Consider the following 26,171-nt stretch of genomic DNA (forward strand, 5'->3'; position numbering starts at 1 on the left):
TGTGGTTTCCGGGGTGTATAATGCAGCATGTTCACAAAGTAGCATTCTCCTCTGATGTTTAAGCCTGCATCTGTGGCTGGCAGCATCTTCAAGAGGATCTGATAGCAGTAAAGCAAGTCATGGAATATATATATATACCTGTCTGGAATGTCCAGGGGAATGTCCACTTGCTTTACTACTATCGAATCCTACTGAAAAATACCAGACCTACAAATCCAAAACAAGCTATCAGGACAAAATACTACTAGAACTTTCTGACCTTATCCCGAAAACCACACAACACCCCACTCAGGGATACTTTGAACCTGCTCCCTGGCCCAGGCAGTCCCACCCATTAAAAACCAAGTCTTCTTCTAGATACATAACACCTCTCTGGGATCTTGGTCCCGTTACAGTATGATGGAAGGTACTATTTGCCTACGAACCCACTCAATCCTATTTGAAAGTAGCAAAACAATATCCCACAGATGAGGAAGGGGGATGAGTTAACGTTGAGAGAGAAGAGTTTACCTAGTGACAAGGATGTAGGTAAGGGGGGGTTCTCGGGTTCAAACCCCCCCCCCATTACATGTCCAAATCTCCGCCCTCCAGTTTGGGGGTTTTTTTGTATTTTTAGTGGGTTTTTTGTTTTTGGCCTGCAGGGGGCGGAGTTGTTAGGCTACCAGCACCATAATTTCAGCGATTTGTTGGGAGGCTTCTCCTGATGATTCTACCCAGGTTTGGTGAGGTTTGGTTCAGGGGGTCGAAAGTTATGGACTCCCAAAGGGGGTGCCCCCATCCCCCATTGTTTCCAATGGGAGCTAATAGAAGATGGGGGCTACACCTTTGTAGGCCCATAACTTTGGACCCCCTGAACCAAACTTCACCAAACCTGGGTGGTACCATCAGGGGAGTCCCTTATGGATACCACCCAGGTTTTGTGAAGTTTGGTCTAGGGGGTCCAAAGCTATGGACTTTCAAAGGGGGTGCCCCCATCCCCCATTGTTTCTAATGGGAGCTGTAGGAGATGGTGGCTATACATTTGAGAGTCCATAACTTTCGACACCCTGAACCAAACTTCACCAAACCTGGGTGGTATCATCAGGAGAGTCTCCTAAAGATACCGTGAAATTTTGGTGATGCTATCTTAACAATTGTACCCCTGACAGCAGGCACGCCCCAAATGTCCCCAGATTCTCCTTTTAAATCCCCCCCCCCTTTGACATGGATGTAAAGGGAGAATCTGAGGTCCCCAAAACAGCATCACTTTCAATATTGTTTTAACTGGGGACCCCAGATTCTCCCTTTAAGGTGGATTTAAAAGGAGAATCTGGGCTCCCTAGTTTAAACACCATTGAAAGTGATGCTTTTGGGGGTGGATTCCAGCATCACAGTGGCCGCCCATGGGGGAAGAGGGTCCAAAACTCAGATTTTGCACTGGGCTCCATTTTCCCTAGCTACACCTGGAGGGCTCCATTTTCCCTAGCTCTACCTGGAGGGGAGAGCAGAAGGGACTGCCAGCTGCCGGCTGGAAGCCCAGCCGGGGGGGGCGGGGGAGGGCGGGGCAGGGAGGTCTGCCGTCCCCAACCTCGGAGACCAGCTTATATAAGCACTGAGGCCAGGGGCAGGGTTTGTGGAGGCATGGCCATGCCCCCAAGAGTGGGTGGGGGTGTGGCCCCACCCCCGAACCCCCCCATAAACAATCTATACCAGGGGTAGGGAACCTGCGGCTCGAGAGCCGCATGCGGCTCTTCTGCCCCTGCACTGTGGCTCCACAAGCTGAGCCGCTGGCCCTATCCTTGCCCACCCTGCAGGCAGCAGGGCGGGCGCACCAACTGCCCACTGTCGGCTGGGCCGCGCCACGGGCTTCCCCTCTCGCCCGCCCCATTAGAGCGGGGCGGGCACTTTCCCGGCGGCCAGCAGGGCCGAGCCGCCGGCTACATCCTTGCCCGCCCTGCTGCCTGCAGGGTGGGCGCATCCATGCACTTCTCAGAATGAGCGGAGTAAAAGGTAAAAAAACCCTATATATATAGTGTTATCTTTATTTTAAATGTCAAAAATTATTTGCGGCTCCAAGTGTTTTCTTTTCCCATGGAAAAAGGGTCCAAATGGCTCTTTGAGTGTTAAAGGTTCCTGACCCCTGATCTATACCTACGTCCCTGCCTAGTGAGTTACCAGTAAAAACTTGATGCTAATTCACAGTGAGGACTGTAAGTTTCTACCATACAAGCTCCCACTTCCAAGGCACATCTCTAATTTGTTTTAGCACTGAACCAAAAGAATAGGAGTATCAAAATTGTGCTAAAAGAGTTACTTGCAGTATCTGTTTCTGGGTCATCCTCTCCTGCCAGTTTTTCTCCTCTTCCTCTTCAGAGCTAAGGATTCAAAACGAAAGTAGTCAGGTGAAATGGATCAACATCTTTCCCATAAACAGCAAAGAATTGACTGCACACCTATTCATCTGGCTTCACTCACCTATTTTTTTCTTCTTCTTGTAAAGAAGGTAACGCATAGATATCATCCACCTCTTCTCTTCTTACGTCTGAAATACTGGGGAACTGATCATTGCTGATAAAACAGAAATACACTGTATTACCAACTGTAGCTATTCAGGATTCGCGCGCACACACGCACCGTAAGGAAGAGAAGGGGTATGTTCTTGCCTCTTGCCTGCTAAAGCTGTTTTAATAACTTGTCTTTTTAGGAAAGTTTTCAACAGCTTCTCCGTAGTTTTCTTGGAGTCAGAGGCTGCTCCTTCTTTCCGTTGTCTGCGCTTAGCCTGCAACAGTGTTGGGGAAGAAAGGGCAGTGAGGTGGGGCCACTCAGTAGGTGACATGAAATACTGGAAAGTTATTGCCAGTCAGAGCAGTCAATATCGAGCTTCATAGGCCAAGTCTCTGACTTACAGAGTGACGTCTACCTAAATCTATTGACGTCAATGGACACTGTGTTCACAACATAATGAACGTGGGGAGCTACAGTAAAGTGCAATCTTCAGTTTACTTCAAAAGGCTTAGAAGGCTACAATTCGACTTAGGAGTGCACACATAGTGTAGTTCCGTGCATTCACTGTGAACTTCTCCAATATTCATTCTCATTTCATCAGCTAATAAATTTATTTTATTCAATTTATAGGCTGCCGGTACCTGCTGGACTTGCTCAGAGCAGTTCACAACAAGAGATCTACAATTAAAATCAGCAATTCAATATGCAACACTGCTCCGCAATTTGGTACATTCCAATAACCCAAGGGGGAAATGAAATGAAACTTACCCCATTCATAAGTTAATCAGTACAACACAAGGGCAGAAAGAACTGTATTTATGATGAAAGAACAGAAAGAACAATATTCATAATGAAATCTTTTCTTTTGGTAGGGCATGGTTCCCAACCTGGGTACAGATACCCCAGGGGTATGTGCCAGAGTGTTTGGGAGTACACATAAAAAATTATGTAATGGTTTGCTAATATTGGAGTACTATTTTAGGAGAATGGGTTGCCAAGAGGTATGTGGGTGAAAAAAGGCTTGGAACCATTGTGGTAAGGGGTAACTGATGACTAATTTACCCATGTTCTCTTGAGACAGTATTTCAAGGCGAGCCACAGTGACTCACTGCTTGACACATTAGGTTTGCCCCTTAGGGACCTGGGTTCATTTCCAGTCTTTATCCAGGACTGATGTGTCCATGTTTCCACTTTGGTTGGCAATGTTTCCTATATATCCTATAATGTGCAATAAGACAAGATACCAGGTCATCTGGGAGGTAAACCCCATAGAGAATTTTCAGCCAAACTTATGTATTTAAAAGGACATACCAAAGTTTGTCTCTTCAAAAGCGGGGCTTCTCCATCAAAAACAAAGACAGGCCGAATTCGGAAAAACAGCAATTTGCAAAGTCGATGAAACAGAGTCAGTAGATGGGCGTTGTGGATAGAATTTCCATGGCGGTCCCGCACTCCTTTAATAGCTTGGTTTAACCAAATGCTTATATCTTAGAAGGGCATGATAGGAAGACAGCTGAACAAGCTGAAACACGCATTTATAATACAAAAATGTCAAGCATGCCAGTCACTTATATTTGACGCTTCAACTGCCCATGTCTGGCAAAGCAGGCTCTAGCTAGCCCAGGGGTCTGCAACCTGCGGCTCTTTCAGCCGTATACTGCGGCTCCGCATGGCCTGGAGGTTGGAGGGTAGTGTGGGCGTGTCCCTCCAGCCCTCCAGAGCAGCGCTGGAAGGAAAGGTGAGCGGAGGGGCTGAACCAGAGGCGGCTCCGTGCACAGCCGCCTCTCTGGATCGGTAGATCTTTGGGGCCGTGGAAAACGGGTCCAAATGGCTCTTTGGGTGGTAAAGGTTGCCGACCCCTGAACTAGCCCATAAAAAATCTGCACAAGACATTTTTTGCCCTTCTGATGCCACAAGCCTCTTCATTGTTTTTCTACAACCAGTTAACACATCTACCCCTGTTAAAGTGTAAAATCTCAAAAGGAGAGGCCAAAAGGAAGCATGAACATCCTATAGTAACAAAGAAGACAGTGCAGCTTCTAAGATTAATAAGGCCTCTGCAGATAATAGCAATTCTTTCAATTATTAGAGAAAACAAATGCATCATAAATAATCCTACAAATAGAGGTTTTATTTTTCTTTTAAATTAGCTAGCCAAGGTTAATTTTTTAACTTTTTACAAAGAGTGCCTTGTAATGTATTCAATGTATAGGCAGCTATTAATGAAATGACCCAGATGTAAAGAACAGTAATGTCTCCATTTCTCTGATGAAGACTGGCAGAAATTGCAGAGCAGTTATCTACACAGCTGACTTCTCCCAAGGAAACAATCGCAGCAGGACATGTCTGGCTGGCTTCTATGCTCAGAACCTCTAGGAGGAATCAAAAATACACATGCATCTCAGCCTTACTGTGGATACGACTCCCCTAGTGGTACTCTTCTAGGGAAAATGTGACCCAGGTGATCGAATACCATTAAATTCCAGGTCAACCGATGCTAAAGGATACCAACAGCAAGAATTTTTCCTTCCAGTGTTTCTGGGTTGATTGGTCGTCCCGTACTCTCCAGCAGTTTCCAAAGTCCTTGAACTCCCATCTTTGATTTGTTAAGTTAAAAGGAGCAAAAAATCTGTCGGAAGCAATTTAAAAAAATTGGTGGGCTGAATATAAAGACTGTTTTTTAGGAAAAGCACACGCAACAAAAGGAGCTTCCCCATAATGTGCCTTCCAGCTAGCAACAACGCAACCCGATGCAGTTGTTCTACTATAACAGCTAAGCTGTACAAGATGTTTGGCCATGAGTCTGGGTTTCTCTTTACGAACTGGCTTTCCCTCTAGCCCCGCAGCAGGGGCGGGGAACTTATTCACCCAATCACCACATGACTAAGGCCCCTTCTGCACATGCAGAATAATGCACTTTCACAAATGGATTTTGCTATTCCACACAGCTGCAAAGTGCATTGGAAGTGGATTGAAAGTGCATTATTCTGCATGTGCGGAAGGGGCCCCAGTGTGATGACACTAGGGCCTTGAGGGCTCTACTGCAGTTTCACAGGGCCTGCAAAATAGGGTTGTTCCACCAGGCCTATGGCTGAAGGCAGCAACAGGAACTACTCATCTTATCTCCCCACCCCACCCCACCCCACCCCTTCTCTTTCTTCTTCCTTTTCCTCTTTATGATTTGTTACTAAGATATTTATCGATCCCATACTTCGCTGGGTTTATATTCTTGGTTGCCATGATTTATTTTTATAGTGCTTTTATGGTCCTAATGGTTCTTAGCCTCGGTAACAGCGGTCTAGAAATTCAATAAACATAAACAACGTCACAAGCTGGATCAGGACAGTGGCATCGGGGGGAAGATGGGATCTAGCCTTTCCCTCTGAGCTGTTTCCCTGATCAGAAATGGCTCTGAGGTGGTATTAACTGCCGCTCTGGTGGCTGCATGTCCCCTTACACCAAAGCCCCTTCCGCACATGCAGAATAATGCACTTTCAATCCACTTTCAATGCACTTTGCAGCTGTGCGTTAATAGAAAAACCACTGGCAAACAATTGTGAAAGTGTATTGTCGAAGGCTTTCACGGCCGGATTCAACTGGTTCTGGTGGTTTTTTGGGGCTGTGTGGCCATGGTCTGGTGGATCTTGTTCCTAACATTTCACCTGCATCTGTGGCTGGCATCTTCAGAGGTGTATCACAGACAGACTTCCCTCTGTGATACATCTCTGAAGATGCCAACCTCTAAATCACAGGCTCTGAAACGTTAGGAACAAGATCCAGGCAGACCACTAATAAAACCACCAAGAACCAATTAATGAAAGTGGATTGAAAGTGCATTATTCTGCATGTGTGGAAGGGGCCCAAGCTACACTCATGAGAACTGTAACTTTCATCTCAATAAAGCAATGAGTTTTCTACGTGAGCTGCATGGTTAGCATTATAGCACTGCAGCTAATCATAAACTGCTACAAGCTAGAGAAAGTTCCTCATTCTAAGAAGCCTTTCTGTAATTCTCCATTGGAAGAGCCACTTAAGTTAAAGGCAAGTTCCATATTTTGCTTAGTAGCATGCCAGGATACAGGTCCCCATCTCCTAACAAACGCAAAGCATTTGCTTTCAAAACAACATTTGAAATGCCTTCCTTTCTGCTAAGTACCCAGGAGCAGCCTGCATATGTCAAGGAGTCCACACAAGCTTGACAGCCATGCCTTGGATCTCTAGTGCTTTCCAAAGGAGTGACAGCTGGCAATTCATAAGAACATAAGAAGAACATAATTCCTCACATTAGCTCTCATAAAACAGAATTGCACAGCCAAACATGTCATGTTAACGTAAAGGCGCAATCACACACTTTTGTTCCCGTGACAAGTTGCAACCTACCAGTGATTTGTTCTTCACTCTGTAACTCTGACCATTTATTACACAGTCATTTTGCAAAGGGGTGAGTGGGCGAGAGAAGGAAGTTGATAAAAACAAAGGAGAAAACAGCAGGCATCGGAAAGAAAAGAGTTGCGTCAGACACGACAGAGAAGGCAAAGGATTCCCCTCTGTCTTATCCTCCCAAGAGGCTTCCCTAAAAGTACAGGTACTACTACAAGAGTAGCAGGTGCTAGAAACGTTTAAAAAAAGTTTCAAAGGGCAGACAAAAAACATAGGGAAGAAAGGATAGGACAAGTCAGGCTGGCTTTCAGTTGCATTGGGAGAAACTGCCCATGAGAGAGGGGGCAAGAGAAAAAGCTGAAGACTTTCTAGGGGTCTCACCCCTTCCCAGCTTGAACTTTCAATGATTCACTGAAAGTCTTAGGAACAATGCACATTCTCCAAGTAACAGAACTGAGGCCCCTTCCTCACATGCAGAATAATGCACTTTCAATCCACTTTCACAATAGTTTGCAAATGGATTTTGCTATTCTGCACAGCAAAATCCAGCTGCAAAGTGCATTGAAAGTGCATTTTTCTGCACGTGCGGAAGGGGCCCTAATCAGATACAGCTCCCTGCTTCCCTTCAAAGCTCTGTTTCTTCCATGTCAACCTCTGACTTCCTTGAGGCAAAGTCTGTCATTTTATCATTACCCTATAAAGAATTTCACACACTAACAGTACATAAATAACAGCACTGTTAAAGGTCCGCCAACGAAAAACTGGCACCAAGGTTAACATGAAGTCAGCATTGTATAGTAGAGGATCAGATTACAACTGGTAAGATCCAGGGTCAAACTGCCCCTTACCTGTGACGTTCACAAGTTAGTCTTGGTCCAGCCGCTCTTTCTGTCTGAGTTTAGCCGGCTTCGTGGGGTTGTCATGAAGATACAAACAGAAGAGGGGAGAACCACGCAGGCAACCCTGAGCACTTTGGAAGAAAAGCGGGGGTGTGGGGGGATGTAGCAAGATATTCTGTATAGCTAGAATTCGGGTGCTATTAAAAGACAGCTTTATGACAAGGGAGGAAAGGACAAAAGAGACAGGAACGAAAGCACAAGCCCAGTTCTGGAGAAACAGAAGGCGGAGTGAGATATCCTGACCTGTTACCAGGGAAATTGGAAGCGATGCAGCTTAGGGATTTAAAAGAGCAGAAAACGGAATAAGTCAACAGGAGCTAAAGCAATACTACACCTTAGATTCCCTTACATTACATTGCCGCCATGATGAAATATCCCCATATTGTCCCTCCGGGGTAAGGGGAGTGTCTGCGCCTGTTTCATTTGCGCACATCCTTGCAGTGAAGTGCTCGCTGGGAAATGTAGTTCTTACTTATTGCAGCCTTCTTGGCTGCAGTGCTTGCCTTCCTAGCTGATCGGGCGCCGCCTGGAGTTGGCTGGGCTTCCTCTTGCAGACTTAACTCTTTCTAAGGAGACAGCGATCTTCCGCTTATTCCTCCCCGCATTCCTGTTATGTTGACAGAATCAAGGGCAATCCAGTCGATTTCAAATGACTGGATAGGCTTGCAGTGTTAGGCTTGTACTGATTGCAGCCAAGAAAGAATGATCGTTTATAGCTGTAATCTTACCAAAGACGTCTAAGGTTCATATTCACTACCTCTCAATGCAGGTTAAAGTTTTTAGAGATAGTAAAACTTTTACTAAGCCTAGCTCTGGGACGCAAGCTGTCCATTTAGATAGCATTCTTTCCCAAGAGGAGTGATAAAACATTTCACTTAAAAGGGAAGAAACTGCCAGTAATGTGACGTCACTTCGCTTGAAGGAGAAATTAGTGAACTGGTCTAATAGCTGCTGCAGAGCTACAGATTTATGTACCATACATCATAGCTCCTGTTCCAACTTTTTATATAAGCTTGTTCATTCTCTTTTTACACGATTATGTGCCTAAAAATTGCTTATAAAATCAATATTATGAACCATTCAAATGCTATGTTGGAACTTCATTGGCCACATCCAGCCCTGAATGTTTGTTTACAGTCTATTCAATGCATGAGGTATTTATCACCTGTTCTCAAAGCCCAATCACTTTCAGCTCTACAGGAGTAGAGGCAGAAAAAGCTGAAGCATCTCTTCTTCCATGAAAACAGAAATGGCTTCAAAGGGAGAACCCCAGACAAAATGCCTCAGGTGAGGACAATCACAGCCATTTAGGTAACTGGACAAACAATATTCTTTTATACATACTGTGCAAAGCTACTTGTTGTCTGTTAAAAAAATAAAGGTTGTTCCCTGTGCAAGCATCAGGTCATCACCATGAGGTATGTCACATCACATTTACAAGGTAGACTATATTTACATGGTGGTTTGCCATTACTTCCCCAATCATCCACACTTCACCCCCAGCAAGCCCAAAAGTGTATATTATGTAGCAGAATCTTAAAGGGATTTTAATGTGTTTTATATGTGTTTTCCTAATTTTAAATGCTCTCTTCTTGTAATTCAGAAATGGTGTTTGATAAGCCTTTTTATTATTTTGATTGCTTACATTTCTGGTCTACACTTGTAATAAACAAAAATGATGATGATGATCAAGCTAGGTATTCATTTTACCAAATCTGGATGGATGGAAGGCAGAGTCAACCTTGAGCCAGCTACCAGAAACTGACTTCTATCGAGATCAAACTCAGGGTGTGAACAGAGCATTGACTGCAGTACTGCAGCTTATCCCTTTGCAATAAGGGTCTGTTCTATTAGGGGAAGATTTAACACAATGTCCCTTTCCCTTGAAGCAAATAAAATACAGCTTTGTGAAAAACCACTTGTTCAGTGCCACAAATGATAAAACTAGAAAACAATTTTATTAGGCGGGGAAAAAACACTGAACGTTCCCAGTTTTTGGTTAACTGCAGACCTACAAACAGACCACGACAAGTGTTGTAAACAAGATGACATTTGAACCCACCGATATTTTCATTATTTCTTTTCTTTTTATGACAGCAAAATATTATACATCCAAATAAAGCTATTCAACATGATCACTGAAAAGATAGAAACAGTGTGCTGGCCAAAGAGGTATATTACGGGGGTTGTCAGTGTGTTTCGGCACTTGAACTATCCCCACAATTAAATCTAGAAAACGTGAATGAGAGAAACGGAAACACGTTGGTGAAGTGGAAGAGTGCAACTTTGGTCACTCATTTGGTATTCAAAAGATGTGATGGTGGGAAGGTTTTAAAACAGCTTACCAAATGTGGAACAAATTCAGTTTACACACACAAAAAGGTGCTAGACCAGTATACACCTGGCAGTGAAGTGTTTTCTGCCTGTTCTAAAAAAGAGCAAGCGGATACCCTCCAATTCCTGGGGTTTATCACCTAGGACTACTAACAAGCCCCTCCCCTGGACAATCAATACAAACTTAAGCCAAACAGAACAATGTTCCTGTAGACACCAGTTCGAGACCACTCAATAATTTCAGAAGTCTGACAAACATTTGGTGTTTTGTAAATTCAGAAGTGGACCATGATGTCCTTATTGCGTTACTGAAAACTAAATTTACTCTATACATTTACTGCCATAGTTCAATACATGGACAATAAACAGTATTGGAAAGTAACAAATCTCATGCTTTGAATATTACATATTTCTTCTAATAATAAGTTTCCCCCAGGTGTTTTTGATCTAGATTTGTTTTGTTTTCACCATCCAAAACATAGATCTACAGTTGATTATACTGGATTGTAAGTGTAATATTCTGTGCTTATCTTTGCGCTAAAACACCTCTCCTTATCTCAAACGCAACTATCCCACTGGTTCTTATGCAACAAACCTTGCCAAGATGGCATCTTGTTCAGCAATCCCTATCTATTCCCTACTCCGTGCATAACAAACCATGCCACATCATAAGGATATGTTTTACAGAACAGCAGCTCCACAAGTGATTCTTTTTAGTCATTCCCATCATAGTCCGTGTAACACTGAAAGCCACTGTTCCGTCTTTCATGAAGATGAGATAACTTCTTCCAGACAGACTCCTGGTGGAAGCCAGCACTGAAAGATCTGCCCAGACGCCCGTGCTGTTTCTTGGAGATATTGTCTTCACTTTCAGATTTGGCTAGGCCCTGCGTCTGGGACTGGGATTGTACTTCTGACCTACTGTTTCCAAATGGGTAATTCCAGGGACCAAATCTTTGCCAGTGGAGCCTCTGAAGAACAATAATGCAATGTAGGTTCCCCCCTACCTAAAAATCAAGACAAAACATAAGTCACTTAAAAAAATACCCAGACAATCTCCTACCTTAGCCTCAAGGACAGTCCTCCCATCTACCTGCCTAAGTGGCTGTTCCACTAGAGGGAGCCATTTAAGTAGGAAGAAGGATCTTTAGGCAAGAGAAAGTATTCAAAACTTCGATAGGATGCAGGCCATTATTAATCTTACATATTACAAGACTTTTTGGAAAAGTTACTTAATTGGCAGGACTAGCTTTAACAGCCCATTCCTTTGCTACGACTTGATGCTCCCTCTTCCCAAGAGCATAAAGTGCGGCGTAATAGCTGGAGTGTTGCAACAAGTTCTGGGATTCAATACCTGATTCTGCCATAGAAGTTCATGAGGTGGTCTTGGACAGTCTTACAGTCTCAATTCAACCTAACCTACTTCAAACACTGTTTTGAGGTGGAGGAAATGACCTTTGATCCTCATTGAGAAAAAAGGCAAGGCATGAATGAAGTAAATAAATATTTCAGGGACATGTGCTGCAGTGTGTGATGAGAGGCCATTTCTGTCAGCAGAAAGTTTTGATGGGATCCAGGCTAATATTCTGTACTTCCTTATGCGGCAACAAAGACATAAAAGGTCCAGCATTATTCAGAACAGCTATGTCTGTCAGTTAAAATGATTTGGGGTGAAAGGATACCCTGGGTCTCCCATCATTCTGCAAAAACAACCCAGGAAGAGAGTGTTAAAGAATAATTCTGGGATAACCGATTATATCTTTAGAACAGTCACGGATGGCATGGTTGCAGCAGACTCTTCAAAAGCAGTCCAAAAGAAAAATGATACTTCAGGTGACATTACCTTTTGCTGAAAGGGGAATATTTTAAAAATGTTGTAAAGAAATAATTCCATAATTTATTCATGTCAGCTCTTCCATTTAATTCAGCTATGGAAAATGCAGTCATATCAGAAGGAACAGCACTGTAATTAGCCTTACTTATTTCTTGCACTTACACTTTTCCTTGCTAATTAAGTAAATCACATGCACTTACTCTTCTCCCTAATACTTAAATACCTATTCATCTTTCTTCATTTAAGTCTTGCACACAGTTATTTTCTCCCACTGCCAGGGCACTAAAGCTAAGCAACTTAGGTTTTGTCAACACTACACAACTCCCCATTAATGTATATCAATCTTACCTTCTTTGTTTTGCGATACTGAATTCCCCTTTCGAGATGTCGAATATCTAGATATTCAGGATTTTGTGTATTTAAGTCAGTTACAATATCTGCCCACCTGTACAATAAGATGGAAAAGTCACAAATTCCACATATAGCTAAAATGCATCTTTCAAGGTAGAAAATGCACATATAGTTCAATGCTCCCCCTTCAAAGTCCTACTCAAGGTGACTTATAATTAAAATGATCACAATATAAAGACAATATAAAAACAAACCTCAGGACGTAAGCAGCATAAAAACAGAAACAGTCTATTAAAATCTAACAAGATAAAACCCCTAATTAAGGGGTTTAAAAAAGTGTTTTGGTCTGGAACCTAAAAGAAACTCAAGTAGGCGCCAGGCAATCCTCAATTGGAAAGGTGTTCCAAAGTAAAGGTGCCACCACAGAAAATGCCCTGTCTCCAGTAACCACCAGCCTCACCTCTGAAGGTGGGGACACAGAGAGCAGGGCTTGAGAGGAAAGGCAGATCTTAACTAGCAGGCCAGATAGTATGGGAGGAGATAGTCCTTCAGGTATCTTGGTCCCAAGCCATCTAGGGCCTTAAAGGTTAGAACCAGCACTTTGAACGGTGCCTTGAACAGTAAGATAACCAGTGCAGATCTTTCAGGACAGCAGTGATACAATCCCTGTAACCAACCATGAACACAAGGTGGGCCACTACATTTTGGACCAACTGAAATTTCCAAACCGTTTTCAAAGGCAGCCCTATGGAGAGTACTTTACAGTAATCTATCTTAGATTACTGTGGCCAGATCACATTTTTTGAGCAACAGCCAAGTTGGCCAACCAGCGAGAGCTGATAAAAGGTGCTATGTACCTTACGGTTTCAGGTGCTAAGGACACACAGAAAAAATAAGACCTAAACAGAAGCTCAGCAGGTTATATGACAGTATGGTTTTTTCCTTGCAACCAAGCACAAGGCTATGAACAGGATTGGAGATTTTTTTAAAAGTAAATTGCAATAAAAAGGACGAGGGACACAAAGAAACTTGTTGTGGGCCCAGGGGTAGAAAATGCTCAATTCCTTCACTCTCCTCTTTTGAGTAATACTTCAATATCACCTATTTCAGAGGTCTGCAACCTGTTTTTCAAGTAAATTGACGCTTTATCAATTTACTATTTACCAATTTTACCATTCTCTACTGCCAGAACCTTTATAAGATTTTTGTGCATCTAGGTTTTCCCTTTAGAGAATGCTAAACAATGAACTATGTTAGTTAATATGTTCTAGCTAAGACACTGAATCACATCCTAGGACTGTTCTGCTGATGAAGAAGGCTATTCTATTCTACTGATGCGAGGTTCCCATGACAGCTGAAAGGTTCTTGTGTTGGAATCAGTCCAGTCACAGTATACAATGCAGCATTTTTAAAGAAAATGCCTCCCAACTCATCTTGAAATGGGATTTAAGCCCTCTTCAGGGCATCTTCTATGTGTAGCACTGAATGTAGGTGGAATCCCAGCTACCTACCTCCTGAAGCACCTCTTTTTCTTATGTAAAACAATTACAAAATTTATCATGACTCTGGAAAGTCAAAATTTTCTTGAGAAAAGACTTTTTAAAATGTTTTGCACTGTTCTACAAAAACGCTAAAAAATTCTAAACATGTATCTTGTGAGCTCATCACAATGTGCTGACTTACTTTTTGCAGTGAATGGTGGGGTGTTTTCTGCTTGGTTCACCAATCAGTATCCAATGTTCAACTTCTTGCTGTAATAGGTGCCCTCTGATTTTTTTTGGGGGGGGGGGAGGGGGAGAGAAGAGAAAAAGCCGCCACATAAATTTGGTGAAGTGTTTAAGAGTGGTGGATTCTAATCTGGAGAGTGGGTTTGATTTCCCACTCCTCCACATGAGTGGTGGACTCTAATTTGGTGAACTGGTTTTGTTTCCTTGGTCCTACATGTGATGCCTGCTGGGTGACCTTGGGCTAGTCACAGTTCTTTCAAAACTCTCAGCCCCACCTACTTCACAAGGTGTTTGTTGTGGCAGGAGGGGAAAGGGAAGGCCATTGTAGGCTGCTCTGAGGTACAGAAAAGCAGGGTATAAATCTAGCTCTTCTTCTTATACAAGATCTAGACTTTGTGATATATTGTGATATAGTCAAAAGTGCAGCAACACTCACAGAACACCCTGCCTAACGTGCCCTCCAAAACTATGTTCCTGGGGACCATCTTAAAGAACATTAGGGGGAGGAATGGGAGTCTGTAGTTAAAGGAAAGAATGGGTCCCCTCCCATGGAAGTATTGTTATGCTAGAATAAGAGCACATTTGGATTCCAGAGATTCTAAGCATCTTTTCTGAAAATGCACTGCATGGGCCAATTCACCACTATATTCCACAAAGCCATTCTTGGTTATGTTGGCTATGGTGGCTGGGGCTGAGGGGAATTGTAGTACATGAACATCTGGAGAGCCGCAGGTTGCAGACCCCTGTAGTAGAAGACGACTATGGATTCATATCTCGCCTTTCTCTCCTGTAAGAAGACATCTTACGACCTCCTTTCCCTTCCGATCCCCACAACAGACATCTTGTGAGGTAGGTAGGGATGAGAGAGTTCTAAATGAACTGCAATTAGCCAAGATCACCTGGCAGGCTTCATGTGTAGGAGTGAGGTAACAAATCCAGTTCACCAGATAAAGAGTCCACTGCTCATGTGGAGGAGAGGAATCAAACCTGGTTCTCCAGATTAGACTCCACCTGCTCTTACCTACTATGAAGACTCAAAAAGTAGCAGATAGGCCCTGTAGTTCTTACTTGTATGCCTTGGTAGGTTTCACTGGGGTTGCTTCAAATCCAATTGGGCAAAAATAATGATTTTGACAATGATAGATGTAGGCTACTGATTCATCCCGCAGTCCTTGTGTTAGCTTTGACAGTGCTCCATAAGCTACAAAAGAAACAAACAAGGTCTACATTGATCAAAAAGGGCCTATTATTTTTATGGATATTAAATTGTTGTTTATGACCACTCGCTCTACAGGGCTTAGAAACATAAAGCACATACAGTATCACAAGATTCCAAGATAAAAATACAGCTTCTGATACATGGATCATATGAAAATGCACTGGGTAGGATCCTGTGCTCCAACAGAAAAGAATCTGCAGTAGGAAAGCGGAATAACCAGAAATCTCACACAAGTTCAAGTGCTGCTGGTGCGAGCAGTGAAAGGCAAAGGATCCAACCCATTATTAAAATACACTATTAGCTGGCTTGCTTTAACTACATGCTTGCTCAACCAGTAAGATTCTGTTTAGCCTCCAGAACAGGTCGAAGGAAACTTCAACTGAAAGGAAGTCTGTAATGGTGGAGAAAACAGCAGCGATGCTTTTACACAATATTTTTATTTCAGTGCAACAGGTTTATGTTATACTACGTGGACTACTTGTGATTTATTCTAGTTCAGAGCTCTCAGTGCCGATAGCAACCCTCTGAACTGCCAGAGGAAAACTTGGTTCAAGTCTACCCCTAGCCCAGCACATGAGGGGGGCAATTTACACACGGTCTCCTCCAAGCAGGGTGGGAGAGTCCCAGGACCCTTTAAAGCTGCAGTACTCTCCGTGATCCAGAATTCTTCCTACAACATGGCAACAGTACAGTTTTTAAGATTTTACAAGTCAAAATCAGGACCCAGAAAACTTACCAACTTTGCCCTTGACATCTTTTTTTATTTTACATGAAGGTATTATACTGAAGGAAAACAAAAGTCACACTTGCCTCACTATTATTGTCTTGTTATTTATATCATGCTGTCTCTGCATTAAGCTGATCTTATCTAAGACAAAGCATGGAATAAGAACACCACTTCTTGCACTGACCACCCGAAGTTCTGACTCCCTGGTTAACTTGGGGGGAGGGGGAAGGCTGCATTTTCCCCACGTCACCTTGGTCTGGTTAAGCTGCTTACCAGATGGTTCACATGGCAGTGCAAGGTGAGGTAAGGACAGGACCATAGAAGAAATGAGTAGAAGGAAACATGGCTGCTTTTCCTCCTACAACAACTAGAAAAGTTTCCTTTTAAAGAACAAAGTTCAGTTAAAAAAAAGCTGAGAACTGTACAAGGAGAAGTTGCGGGGAAGGGCCATGGGCCAATGGTAGAGCATCTGCTTGGCATGTGAAAAGTCCCAGGTTCAATTCCCAACATCTCCAGTTGAAAGGATCAGGTAGTAGGTGATTTGAAAGATCTCTGTCTGTTTAAATAGACAATATTGACCTTATAGGCCAACGGTCTGGTTCACTGTGTTCCAGTTTTCCAAGAAACAATATCTTGTAAACTCCTGTACTTACTTCCCCTATGTCTGCACACACTTTCCCTATTATTCTGTCTGCCTTTTGGTAGTACTGAATTACAACACATACATTGTGAAAAGGATCTCTAAAATTAGATCTTACCAGTCTCTCCTGCTGTCTTATTCTTACCATGAGGCTTATAAAGAAAATATGAACATCCTTTTACATGGAAATGATCATTGATTTGTCTAAACCACCTGGAAAAAAAAGTACAGAATTTTATCCTCTAAATATAAAAAAAAAGATCCTTCAACAGATTTTTATCCTTTATTTCTGCCAGTATGAATCTAGAAGGTATATTGTCAAAGGCTTTAGTGGCTGAAATCAACTATTCATTGTGGATTTTCTGGGATGTGTGGCTGTGGTCTGTGCTCCTAACATTTCGCCTGCATCTATAGCTGGCATCTTCAGAAGCATGTCATGGTAAAGGGGGTTTCTCTTGGGAGACCATGGCCACACAGCCCAGAAAATCCATAACAGCCAAATTTAAAAGTGTTCTTACATGTTCAATCTTAGTCTCTTTGTAATAAGAATGTCCCTATACAGGTACAGGAAAAGACTGGGCTGTTTTTTTTTCCTTCAGACATTTCAGATGCCCGCATCACAGCAGTTCCTTATACTGATGTACCCCTCGGCTCTTTGTACTGTGAACCCCTCGGCTCATTTTCTCCCAGTTTTCTTTTTATTTCTAGGCTGTTTCCTTCTCACATCTGTCCCGCAAGCCCTCTCAGTTACCCAGCTTCTTTGACCCTATTTCTTTTTCCTGTCTTGCCTCTCTATACAATCCGAGCAACTCAGCCAATAAGAGACTTTCATTTCCCTGACCTCTGTGATGAAACAGCAGCTCACCCAGTCACTTGTAGAAGCAATGCGATGCTTAATCATGAATAAAAATGTTCACTAAGACTTTATCTACTTAACCAAGTTCTGTACAGTAATATGGACATCCATTCAAATATCTGAAAAATATAAACATTTTCAATTACAATAGCATGATATATCTCATTAATGTTACCTCATTAATGTAGTATTGCCAGTAAATGGCCCAAATCTAATTTCTTCAAAAGGAGGTTGAAAACCCAATATATGCAAAGCCTCTTCTTGACTAATAGGTGGTAAACTGAATAGGAAAATGAAGATATAAAGAATTATAATCAGTGTTTGTGATGTTTTTAATAAGTAACTCTGAACCTCTTAAGGCTTATTTCCAATTTAATACATTTAAATGGTTTTTGTATTAATTACTTACTTTCCAGCTCCTATTGTGCTATACAGAAAATTCCAGCAAGACACTAGAGAAGAAATCCCACAGGAAGTCTTATATTGTGGCCGACTTATGCAGTACCTTTAAAAAAAAGTAGGTATTAATGTAATCATTTCAAGCTGTTGTTAGAATGACAAACTGATACACCAGAAAAGCTATTTCCTAATTTAATTGCTCTCATTTTGAAATATACAGAGCAACATACTTTTATGTTCAATAGATGAATTCATAACTGAAAAGCTGATGATTTGGTAGAGAAACAGTATTCTAATTCAAAATAAGAAAATAAACTAGAAAATGTACATTATGCTGTTCTACAAAAACATTTGTGGAAGCTTGCAGGGGGAATTTTCATATTAGTAACTATAAAAACAGCAATATTAGGATAGATACATCTAGAAGCAAGAGATAACTTGTGGTAAAAAGAAGCTCAATAAGAAATCAAAGCAGGAGGGTTTTTTTTAATGCAAATGTTGAATAAACGGGAACAACATCACCATAGGAAAGAATAAGGCACTGCATTAATTGAACAAAGGTTAGTAACAGCAGCTAAAATAACCATACTGTGACAGAAGCCTGAAACACAAAATCCTAAATTAAAAATTCATTATATAACTTCTTCATTAAGCCAATATTTTGCACGGCTGCCAAACTGAGACAAAAACTAGTTCATCCAGACACCTGCATTTCTACATTACAGCGGGGAAAAAAACATTTTGTTTTAAATCCTCTCACTCTGGTGTAACAAGACTGAAAAAGTAAGTGGAAACAAGTTGTACATGCCCAAAAACAAGCCAGATTCTTCTATATTGCCAGATTAAAATGATGTTTACAATACATTTTCTCCATAATAGCTGAAGGGGAGTGGGTACAATACCAGTGATATTATAATAATAATAATAATAATAATAATAATAATAATAATAATAATAATAATAATAATAATAATATCTTATTTATAGTCCACTCAGGCTGGATCATAACCAGATTATATCACAGATTATAAAAGATAAATAAATATAACATTGAATAAAACGTGAAAATAGCTTCAAAAATAGATTCAGTTGGGTAGCCATGTTGGTCTAAAAAAACCCCCTGAGTCCAGTGGCTTTTTTAAGCCAACAAAGTTTTATTCTTGGTATATGTTTTTGTGGTATCTGAAGTAGTAAGCATGCACATGAAAGCTTATGCCAAGAATACAATTTTTTCTATAGCTTTAAAAAGGTGGTGCCTAATCAAACCACTCCCCAATACTAGCAGATAATAGAAAAGCAGCATATAAGAGAAAACAAAACCAACACACTGACCCCACCCCTAGCTACACATGACCAGATTTTGAGCATAGCCCTCTTATCCAGGAAGTATACACACCCACACTTTGGAACACTGGTTTTCTGAATACTCCAGATCATGGCTAGGCAGCCCACAGCAATATGCTTTCTACATACAGGGATTTTGTGCTGAAATGCCTGGGATGGTGCATAAGTGGGGATGGGCCAATATGCTCATAACTGCTCCCCCCTCACGTATGCATTGATTTTAACGGGCATAGTATCACCTGCATTACACCAGAGGCTCCTCTTTTTGGAACATTCTCCCATAATAAGAGTAATATTCAATACAAATAAAATTGTGTTACGAATTCAGCTAACAAGTCACAACTCTGCAGTAGTATTAATTATAGCATTTGAGCACTACCATCTTCGAAGATCTAGCACTTTTCGTTGTTTTATTTCTTCCAGGGGATAGTGTTGCAGACATTCCTTGTATTGTTTGCTTTTTTTTTCTACAGACAATTTCTTTGTTCCTTGTTTTTTCATATTGCCTGCAAGATACAATTTAACAATAAATAAACCACTTCCAGACAATCAGTTACATTAAAAAGCACATCTAAGTGCGTAATGTCTTTATCCTTGATGTAATAATTTGTCAGAAGTTAGATTCTATGGGAACAAAAAACTTAACATATCGCATGCACACACACACCTGATTTATGGACAGTCAGGAGGCACTGAATAGATTTTAAAGACTTCTTATAATGAGGATCAAAAAAACTTATGGGCTCACTATTTTCAGTTAAGTTTTAGAGTCTGCTGAGGTATCCAACATATACAGCAGTTACATATTCTGTTAGACTTCTTTAAATTGGAAAAAACAACAGCAAAACACATAGTATCATGAGTTGTATTTTCATATAGGTCAACACACATATTTCCCAAATATGTTCCCAATTTAAATATTATTCAACCTTGACAATTAATACACAACATAACAGCCAAAAACAAGAAACTGAGAACAGCGGTATTATCTAAGATAAGGGCATTATGTACAGAATTACTTTTGTGTGAACTATTAAAGTCAGTCATGCCTAACAATCTTTACAAACACCATCTCTGTTAATGGAAAGTGTCAGGTTCTTTCAGACAAGGAACTGGAGACCCTCCACAATCCAGAATTCCTTCCTATAACATGCCAACTGTTTTTCCTGTTCTTCACACCACTTCCTTATCTGCTTTACCTCCACGTCAAAATTTTTCAAGCCAGTCTTTCAGGCCAGGTGTTAACTGTGTAAAGCATCACCAACACCCCACCCCCCCAAAAAACAGTAGAAGAGCACTACAGACCTCAACTAAGTATTTATTTATTTCCTTCACTTATACCCTGCAGTCTCTCCTGCCTCACTTTATCCTGTGTGGTAGGTTAGGTTGAAAGGGGGTGACTGGCCCAGTAACCTTCCACGGCAGAATGGCGATTTGAACCCAAGGTTCTAATCCAACATTTTAACCACTCTACCATATTAGTGTACCTGCCTACTTAGTAAAAAATGCTCATCTATTCAAGTCACTAATTATTGTTTCTATTTTCTTCAGACTGTGAGCCTATAAGCAGGGTCCATATTAGGTTTTAATTTTTTTATGTAGCAAATAGATTACTTGTGGAGCATGAACACTACTGCACACATCTACATTGTCAGAACTAAAATTATATCATTAAAAAGGTGATTCATGTATATTAGTGATAGGAGCCAGAATACATGTTTTGAATATTTTCAGGGGTTGTTTTATTGCTTAAGCAGCATTATATGCGTACCCGGTCTGTTCTTCAAATCTGGGGTTGTTTCGTTAAATTCAGACTTATCTATTTCCCATGCCAGTGGAAGTTTTCCAAGGCTACTGGACAAGCTTTCCAAGTTAGTATCTTCGTTGAAAACAATGTCCGACACATCAGTTCGAATGCCAATAAAACCAGAAGAATTAATTCCAGCGTTTAAGGCAGCGTTGTCTTGTAAGCAGGCACTAACTGTAGCACTTGGGCTTTTGCGAATAGATGTGACCTGGTTTAAAAAAGCATAGTCTGAACAGATTGTGTAAAACTTTTCTCGGGTATGAGTCACGGGACATCCCCACGGATAATGCCTGTCTCCGCTGGATCCCAAAGAAGTGACGGAGGCACCTGAAGCACAAAATGGCTTTACAGTACCATGATGATTAACTTCTGAAGTCTTTTTTCCAGGTTCATGCTCATTTTCTCCAGAACCACTCTCAAAGTGAGAGTCTGCAACGTTAGGCATTGAATGAGCGTAGAAATCTGTTTTCTTGGTAGTGATGGAGCAGATACTGCCTACATCGCTGTCTCTTGATCCCCAAGATATTTTCGAAGTTCCTAAAATAAAGAGAGAGCTTGATATATTTTCCAGCTGACAGTACACACACGTCAGAAATTCTGCACAGTAAGGCATAATTGGTCAGTTTCGTCTTCATAGGATACCTTTCAGGGCACAAAGAAAGAGGCAGGATAACATTCCCAAATATCTATTGCCCTTAACATCTGTTACATATTACCATGTATACTGGGGAAATACACATCTGATTTTGCTTTTTGTGTCATCCCTTTCAGACAAAGTGGCAGCAAAACATATTTTCAGTTCTCCACAAACCATAAATAAGGACTCTTTTGGTATGCATTGCACCAAGGCTGAAAACACACATTTCAGACAAAAAGGGGACCATGTTTATCAGGACAATTGCATGTGGTACATTCTCCCCACAATCCTGGTAAAGTACACCAACTGAAAATAGTCACAGGAGAGGAGAAATCTCTTACAGAAACAGCACAAAAAGACAAGTCAGAGGGCCTTGTGGCTACTTTTAAAGAAAATCAGAGACATTTGGTGATCAGACCACATTTCTCTTCACTGCTCACATATATGAGAATATCTTATTTAAATCCAGGTTCTCCATAGACATATTTATTCTGTTTCCAGGACAACTCCTAGATTACAGCGGCTGAAAAAACAGACACTGCAGTTAGGAAATTGCTTCTAATAAGTGGCAGCTACATCCCTGGAAAGTGCCCTCAAACAAGGTATTATTTGTGCCAGTATATTAGGGACTGAGGCATCACAGGGAGACACGCAAATTGGATTCCAGTTTCAACAACTCTGGCAGTAGCATTTGCACTATAATTCACAGCTTCCTGTGCTTTGCAATTGATAGAAATGGGGTCTTCCTGTGATAACCGGCAGCACCTGAAGTCTTACAGGTGGGAACCTGCAGCCCACAAGCTGGGGAGCTTTCTACCCCAGGAGATAACAGAGACATAATCTCTCCAGGTCTAGCAGAAAAATTAAATATACTTGTTTTTATTCCAGAAGACCTTTGAACACAATTAAAAATTGATGTTGTTCCTGATGTCTGTTGTGTTACCTGATGTTGCTTAGTTACTGGTCTACAGTTTGTAATTATGTGGAACTAAATACCTGAGAACTTACTCTTGCAATAATGGAAGGGTGACTGGTGCGTGGAAAAACTGATCCAGGAATTGTGGTTTCTCCTATTCTCGATCAGGTTGCACTCCCCCTAAAGAAGTAACTTTATAGCTTGAGGGGTGCTGAAGGTACTAGCCTTCCTGTTTGGATAAAGAGGTGGTGGCCAGGAGCACCTGTCACCAGCTTTGGCCTTTCCTGGGCAAAAACGATCTTACCATTGTGATATGTGCCCTGAAAACAGTGTCTGGAAGCTACAACTGGTACAGAATGCTAGTGGGTCGTAGGGACAATATCACCCCAGACCTGTTCCATCTATATTGGATTCCATCTACATTGGATTCCAAGTTGCTTCTGGGCTGAATTCAAGGTGATATCTAAAGTCCTATACAGCTTAGGGCAAATATACTTCCATACGAACCTACATGACCACTATGGACAAATTCAAGGACTCTTCATCAGGTCCCCCATCATCTGAGGCTAGGTTAATGGCAACCAGAGCCGGTACTTTCAGTTGAGGACCAAAACAATATGCTCTTCTTCCCATAGAGATTCATTGTCTCCCTTTACCAGCAGGCGAAGATGCTTCTGTTTTGTTTGGTATTCTCTCACTGACCCTCCTTCCTATTTATGTGTTTTGTTGCATTGTTTGTGAGCACAGTATTTTTAAAGCTGGTTTTACTGTATCTGCTTGGAAAAAAGGCCTGAAAATGTGGTAAATAAATAATATTGTGTGGTTTTATTATATCTTTTGTACTGTATTTTATTGCCATTAGTTACTACTGGATTTTATTATACTCTGTAGGCTGCCCTCAATATGAACAATAGAAAAACAGGGTACAAACACTTTCAATAAATAATAATAAGGTCTTCTAATTGACCTTGATAGGTATGCCCTTTTGTAAGTTCCCGGCAGTAACTGGTTGGTCATTTTGTAAGACAAGCTGCTGGACTAGACAGACTACTGAACAGATACAGCAGGGCTCTTATGGTCTCAATTCCATCATAAGTAACAGTGAGAGGCTTTTCACAAACCCATTGTCCAATATTTTGTTCCCAACAATGGCACAATAGATGCCTCTGGGAAGTTCACACAAAAACAGCCGTCCTCTTCTGCCTGTTTCCAGCATCTGATACAGAGAGGTGCTGCCTATGAACCCAGAGCATTCTATGAGTGTTCCATTTAGCAGTCCTGGCTGATAGCCATTGGGAGATTTCTCTGTGAATTTATCTAATCCTTCTGGAAAAGCCTTCTAATTTTAGCAGCCCTCATTAGACCCTGTGGCAGGAGATTCCATATATTACTCATTTTTTAAAAAGGAGAAATACTTAGGTGTGTCTACCCTGAATCAATCAATTTTACTGGATGACTACTGCCACTATAACACAGAGAAACAGCCACAAGTTCTCAAGACTGACCACTATTTAATACACCTTTTGTGCCTATGACCTCTTACACATTTTCCCTCTGTCAGCTTAAGAAGTCCTAAATACTTTAGCGGTTTACAGTTGCATTTCAGATAAAGCAGGTTGGAAGATTACTTATTTAAAACTTATTTATCATAGGGAAGCTGCTCCAATTCCTTGACATTTAGGCTGCCCTTTTCAGTAGACTTCTGCCAACTGTATGTTTTGTTTGTCTCTTTAATTCATTGGTACCCCACCTTTCTCCACAATGGGAATCCAAAGCAGTTTACATCATTCTCCATGACTCCATTTTATCTTCACAACAACCCCGTGGAGTAAGTTTGACCCGTCCAAGGTCACACAGTGAGCTCCCATAGAACAAAAAGAGTTTACAACTATATAATACTGTGCATCTTGCTAGACTAAGGGCTGGAAAAAAGGATACATGTTCAAAATGTTATTAAATATAAAATTATATTATTGAAATAATTTAAACTAAGCAAATAAAAGGGAAAATTACACAATAACAATAATGTGCAGGGGGGTGTATAGAAGACAGGCTGCATTTTGAAAACTTATTTAAACAAGAAAAAGGCTCTTGGGTCAGAAGAAGGAAATATCACAACTGCATCAGAACAGCCACACCAGGTTGCAAGGGTCAACACAGTTCTCCATCCTGTTTCCAGGACCCAAACTTTTTAGGCACACATAGTCACGTCACCCTGATTTCCCTGGAGAACCTGGCACTGAGGTACACTTCCGCTGAAAATGGAGGTTCCACTTAGCCATCACGGCTAGGGTATAGCGTCCAAGAATTGCACTTATATTTTTTGAAAACTCTTGAAATTCTTGAAAACTCCTCCGCAGTTTAATTAAAACACATCTCGTGAAAGCCACCCTAGGTTTCTTCTTTTCATTGCAGAGGGGCCAGACGCAGAAGAGGCTTGCAAACTGCAACCTACCCAGCAAGGAAACGACAGAGTAACTCTGAATAGGGACTACCTGCGAGGCCTAAAAGGAAACCTTCCCTCCCCCACACCCCTGCTACAGCTTGCAATTACCTGATTAGCGGCGGCCATCACTCCAAGCGCAGCGCCTGGAAGAGCGGAGGTGGCGCGCCCACACCGCGCGCGCGACCGCCCAGAGGAAGCGACGAAGGGCTCGAGCCTCCGCCCCCGCGCTCACCTGCGCCGCCTCACACAAGCACCGCCCTACTCCCGGAGGCTTCTGGGCGGCACAAACGTCCAATCCTTAGCGTGCAAAAAGGCTGGCGTTGTCTGCTTAGATGCATGATACCTATCGGGATACACGATGCCTTTCTGGATGCACGAAGCACTGGATGCATGATGCCTATCTTGATGCATGAGGCACTGACTCGTTTGCATGCGCTCCCCAAAACGAACAGAGAGACTGATTTTTCCCACGACCGACCGAAGTAGTTGTGTTTGTTTCTATTTATTTAGCAAATTGATGCGGGGCATCTCTCCTAGCCGCTAGTGCAAGGAGTTTGCACCGTGGTTAATGCGACAGCATGTGGAGCTGCGGGGAGGATTTGCTGGTAACTAAAAGCCCTCCTCTGTGGAAATGTGGTTTACGTGACCCCGCTGCAAGCGCAAGTGCGGGTAGCGATCCAAGACATTCCTAGCTGGTCCCCTTGAACATATGTTCTTTTTACATTCTCCTTTTAAAAAAAAAAAAACCATAACATTCTTCAGTATTGGCTGGCAAAAGGTAATTTTTGTCACAGTGCAGCATGATATAGTAAGAATTTTAACAGGCCAGTCAACTGTATCAATAACTGGTTAATATACAATGTATTATTTGACATGCATTGAAACATGCATAGAAACATTTCTACTTGTTCTTTATTTTAAATATTGTATTTGTTCCCGTGTTGTTTTTTTACTTCAAAATAAGATATGTGCAGTGTGCATAGGAATTTGTTCATAGGTTTTTTTTTAACTATAGACCGGCCTTCCAACGGTGTGAGGGACAGTGAACTGGCCCCCTGTTTAAAAAGTTTGAGGACCCCTACTATAGGCGGCACAGGGAGCCAGCCAGCGCCTTTGGATGAATGGCTTTTCTGCCTCCCACCCGCTTGGCCGGCTCTTCCTGTGCACGGTT

At 41.7% G+C, this 26,171-nt stretch overlaps 2 protein-coding genes across 6 annotated transcripts in view; both read right to left on the reverse strand.

The window, feature by feature from the left end:
- ERCC5 (ERCC excision repair 5, endonuclease) overlaps positions 1-8,173 on the reverse strand; it is a 30,817-nt gene extending 22,644 nt beyond the window's left edge. For 2 of the 5 annotated variants that reach the window (XR_007244416.1, XM_048495666.1), the window contains exons 1-6: positions 7,713-8,152; positions 4,993-5,113; positions 3,796-3,971; positions 2,643-2,758; positions 2,455-2,547; positions 2,294-2,354 (exon numbers count right to left, since the gene is read on the reverse strand). Coding sequence is in view for 4 of the 5 variants with exons in the window: in XM_048495666.1 (XP_048351623.1) it covers positions 2,294-2,354; positions 2,455-2,547; positions 2,643-2,758; positions 3,796-3,971; positions 4,993-5,080 (534 nt within the window). In the remaining variant the exon portion in view is untranslated. Of the gene's footprint in view, positions 1-2,293; positions 2,355-2,454; positions 2,548-2,642; positions 2,759-3,795; positions 3,972-4,992; positions 5,114-7,712 lie in introns of all 5 variants that reach the window. The other 3 variants (XM_048495667.1, XM_048495669.1, XM_048495668.1) reach the window with 3 other exon arrangements.
- Positions 8,174-9,702: 1,529 nt separating this feature from the next.
- Positions 9,703-25,251, reverse strand: BIVM (basic, immunoglobulin-like variable motif containing). The gene is made up of 10 exons (XM_048495670.1): positions 25,109-25,251; positions 20,966-21,538; positions 19,574-19,700; positions 17,861-17,956; positions 17,627-17,731; positions 16,714-16,808; positions 15,078-15,210; positions 13,966-14,049; positions 12,280-12,376; positions 9,703-11,104 (listed from the first exon to the last, which is right to left on the reverse strand). Exons 2-10 carry the CDS (start codon positions 21,444-21,446, stop codon positions 10,811-10,813), a joined length of 1,512 nt encoding a protein of 503 aa, XP_048351627.1. The 5' UTR covers positions 21,447-21,538; positions 25,109-25,251; the 3' UTR covers positions 9,703-10,810.
- Positions 25,252-26,171: the final 920 nt, after the last annotated feature.

The sequence above is a fragment of the Sphaerodactylus townsendi genome, linkage group LG04 (genome assembly GCF_021028975.2).
Source record: "Sphaerodactylus townsendi isolate TG3544 linkage group LG04, MPM_Stown_v2.3, whole genome shotgun sequence".
NCBI lineage: Eukaryota > Metazoa > Chordata > Lepidosauria > Squamata > Sphaerodactylidae > Sphaerodactylus > Sphaerodactylus townsendi.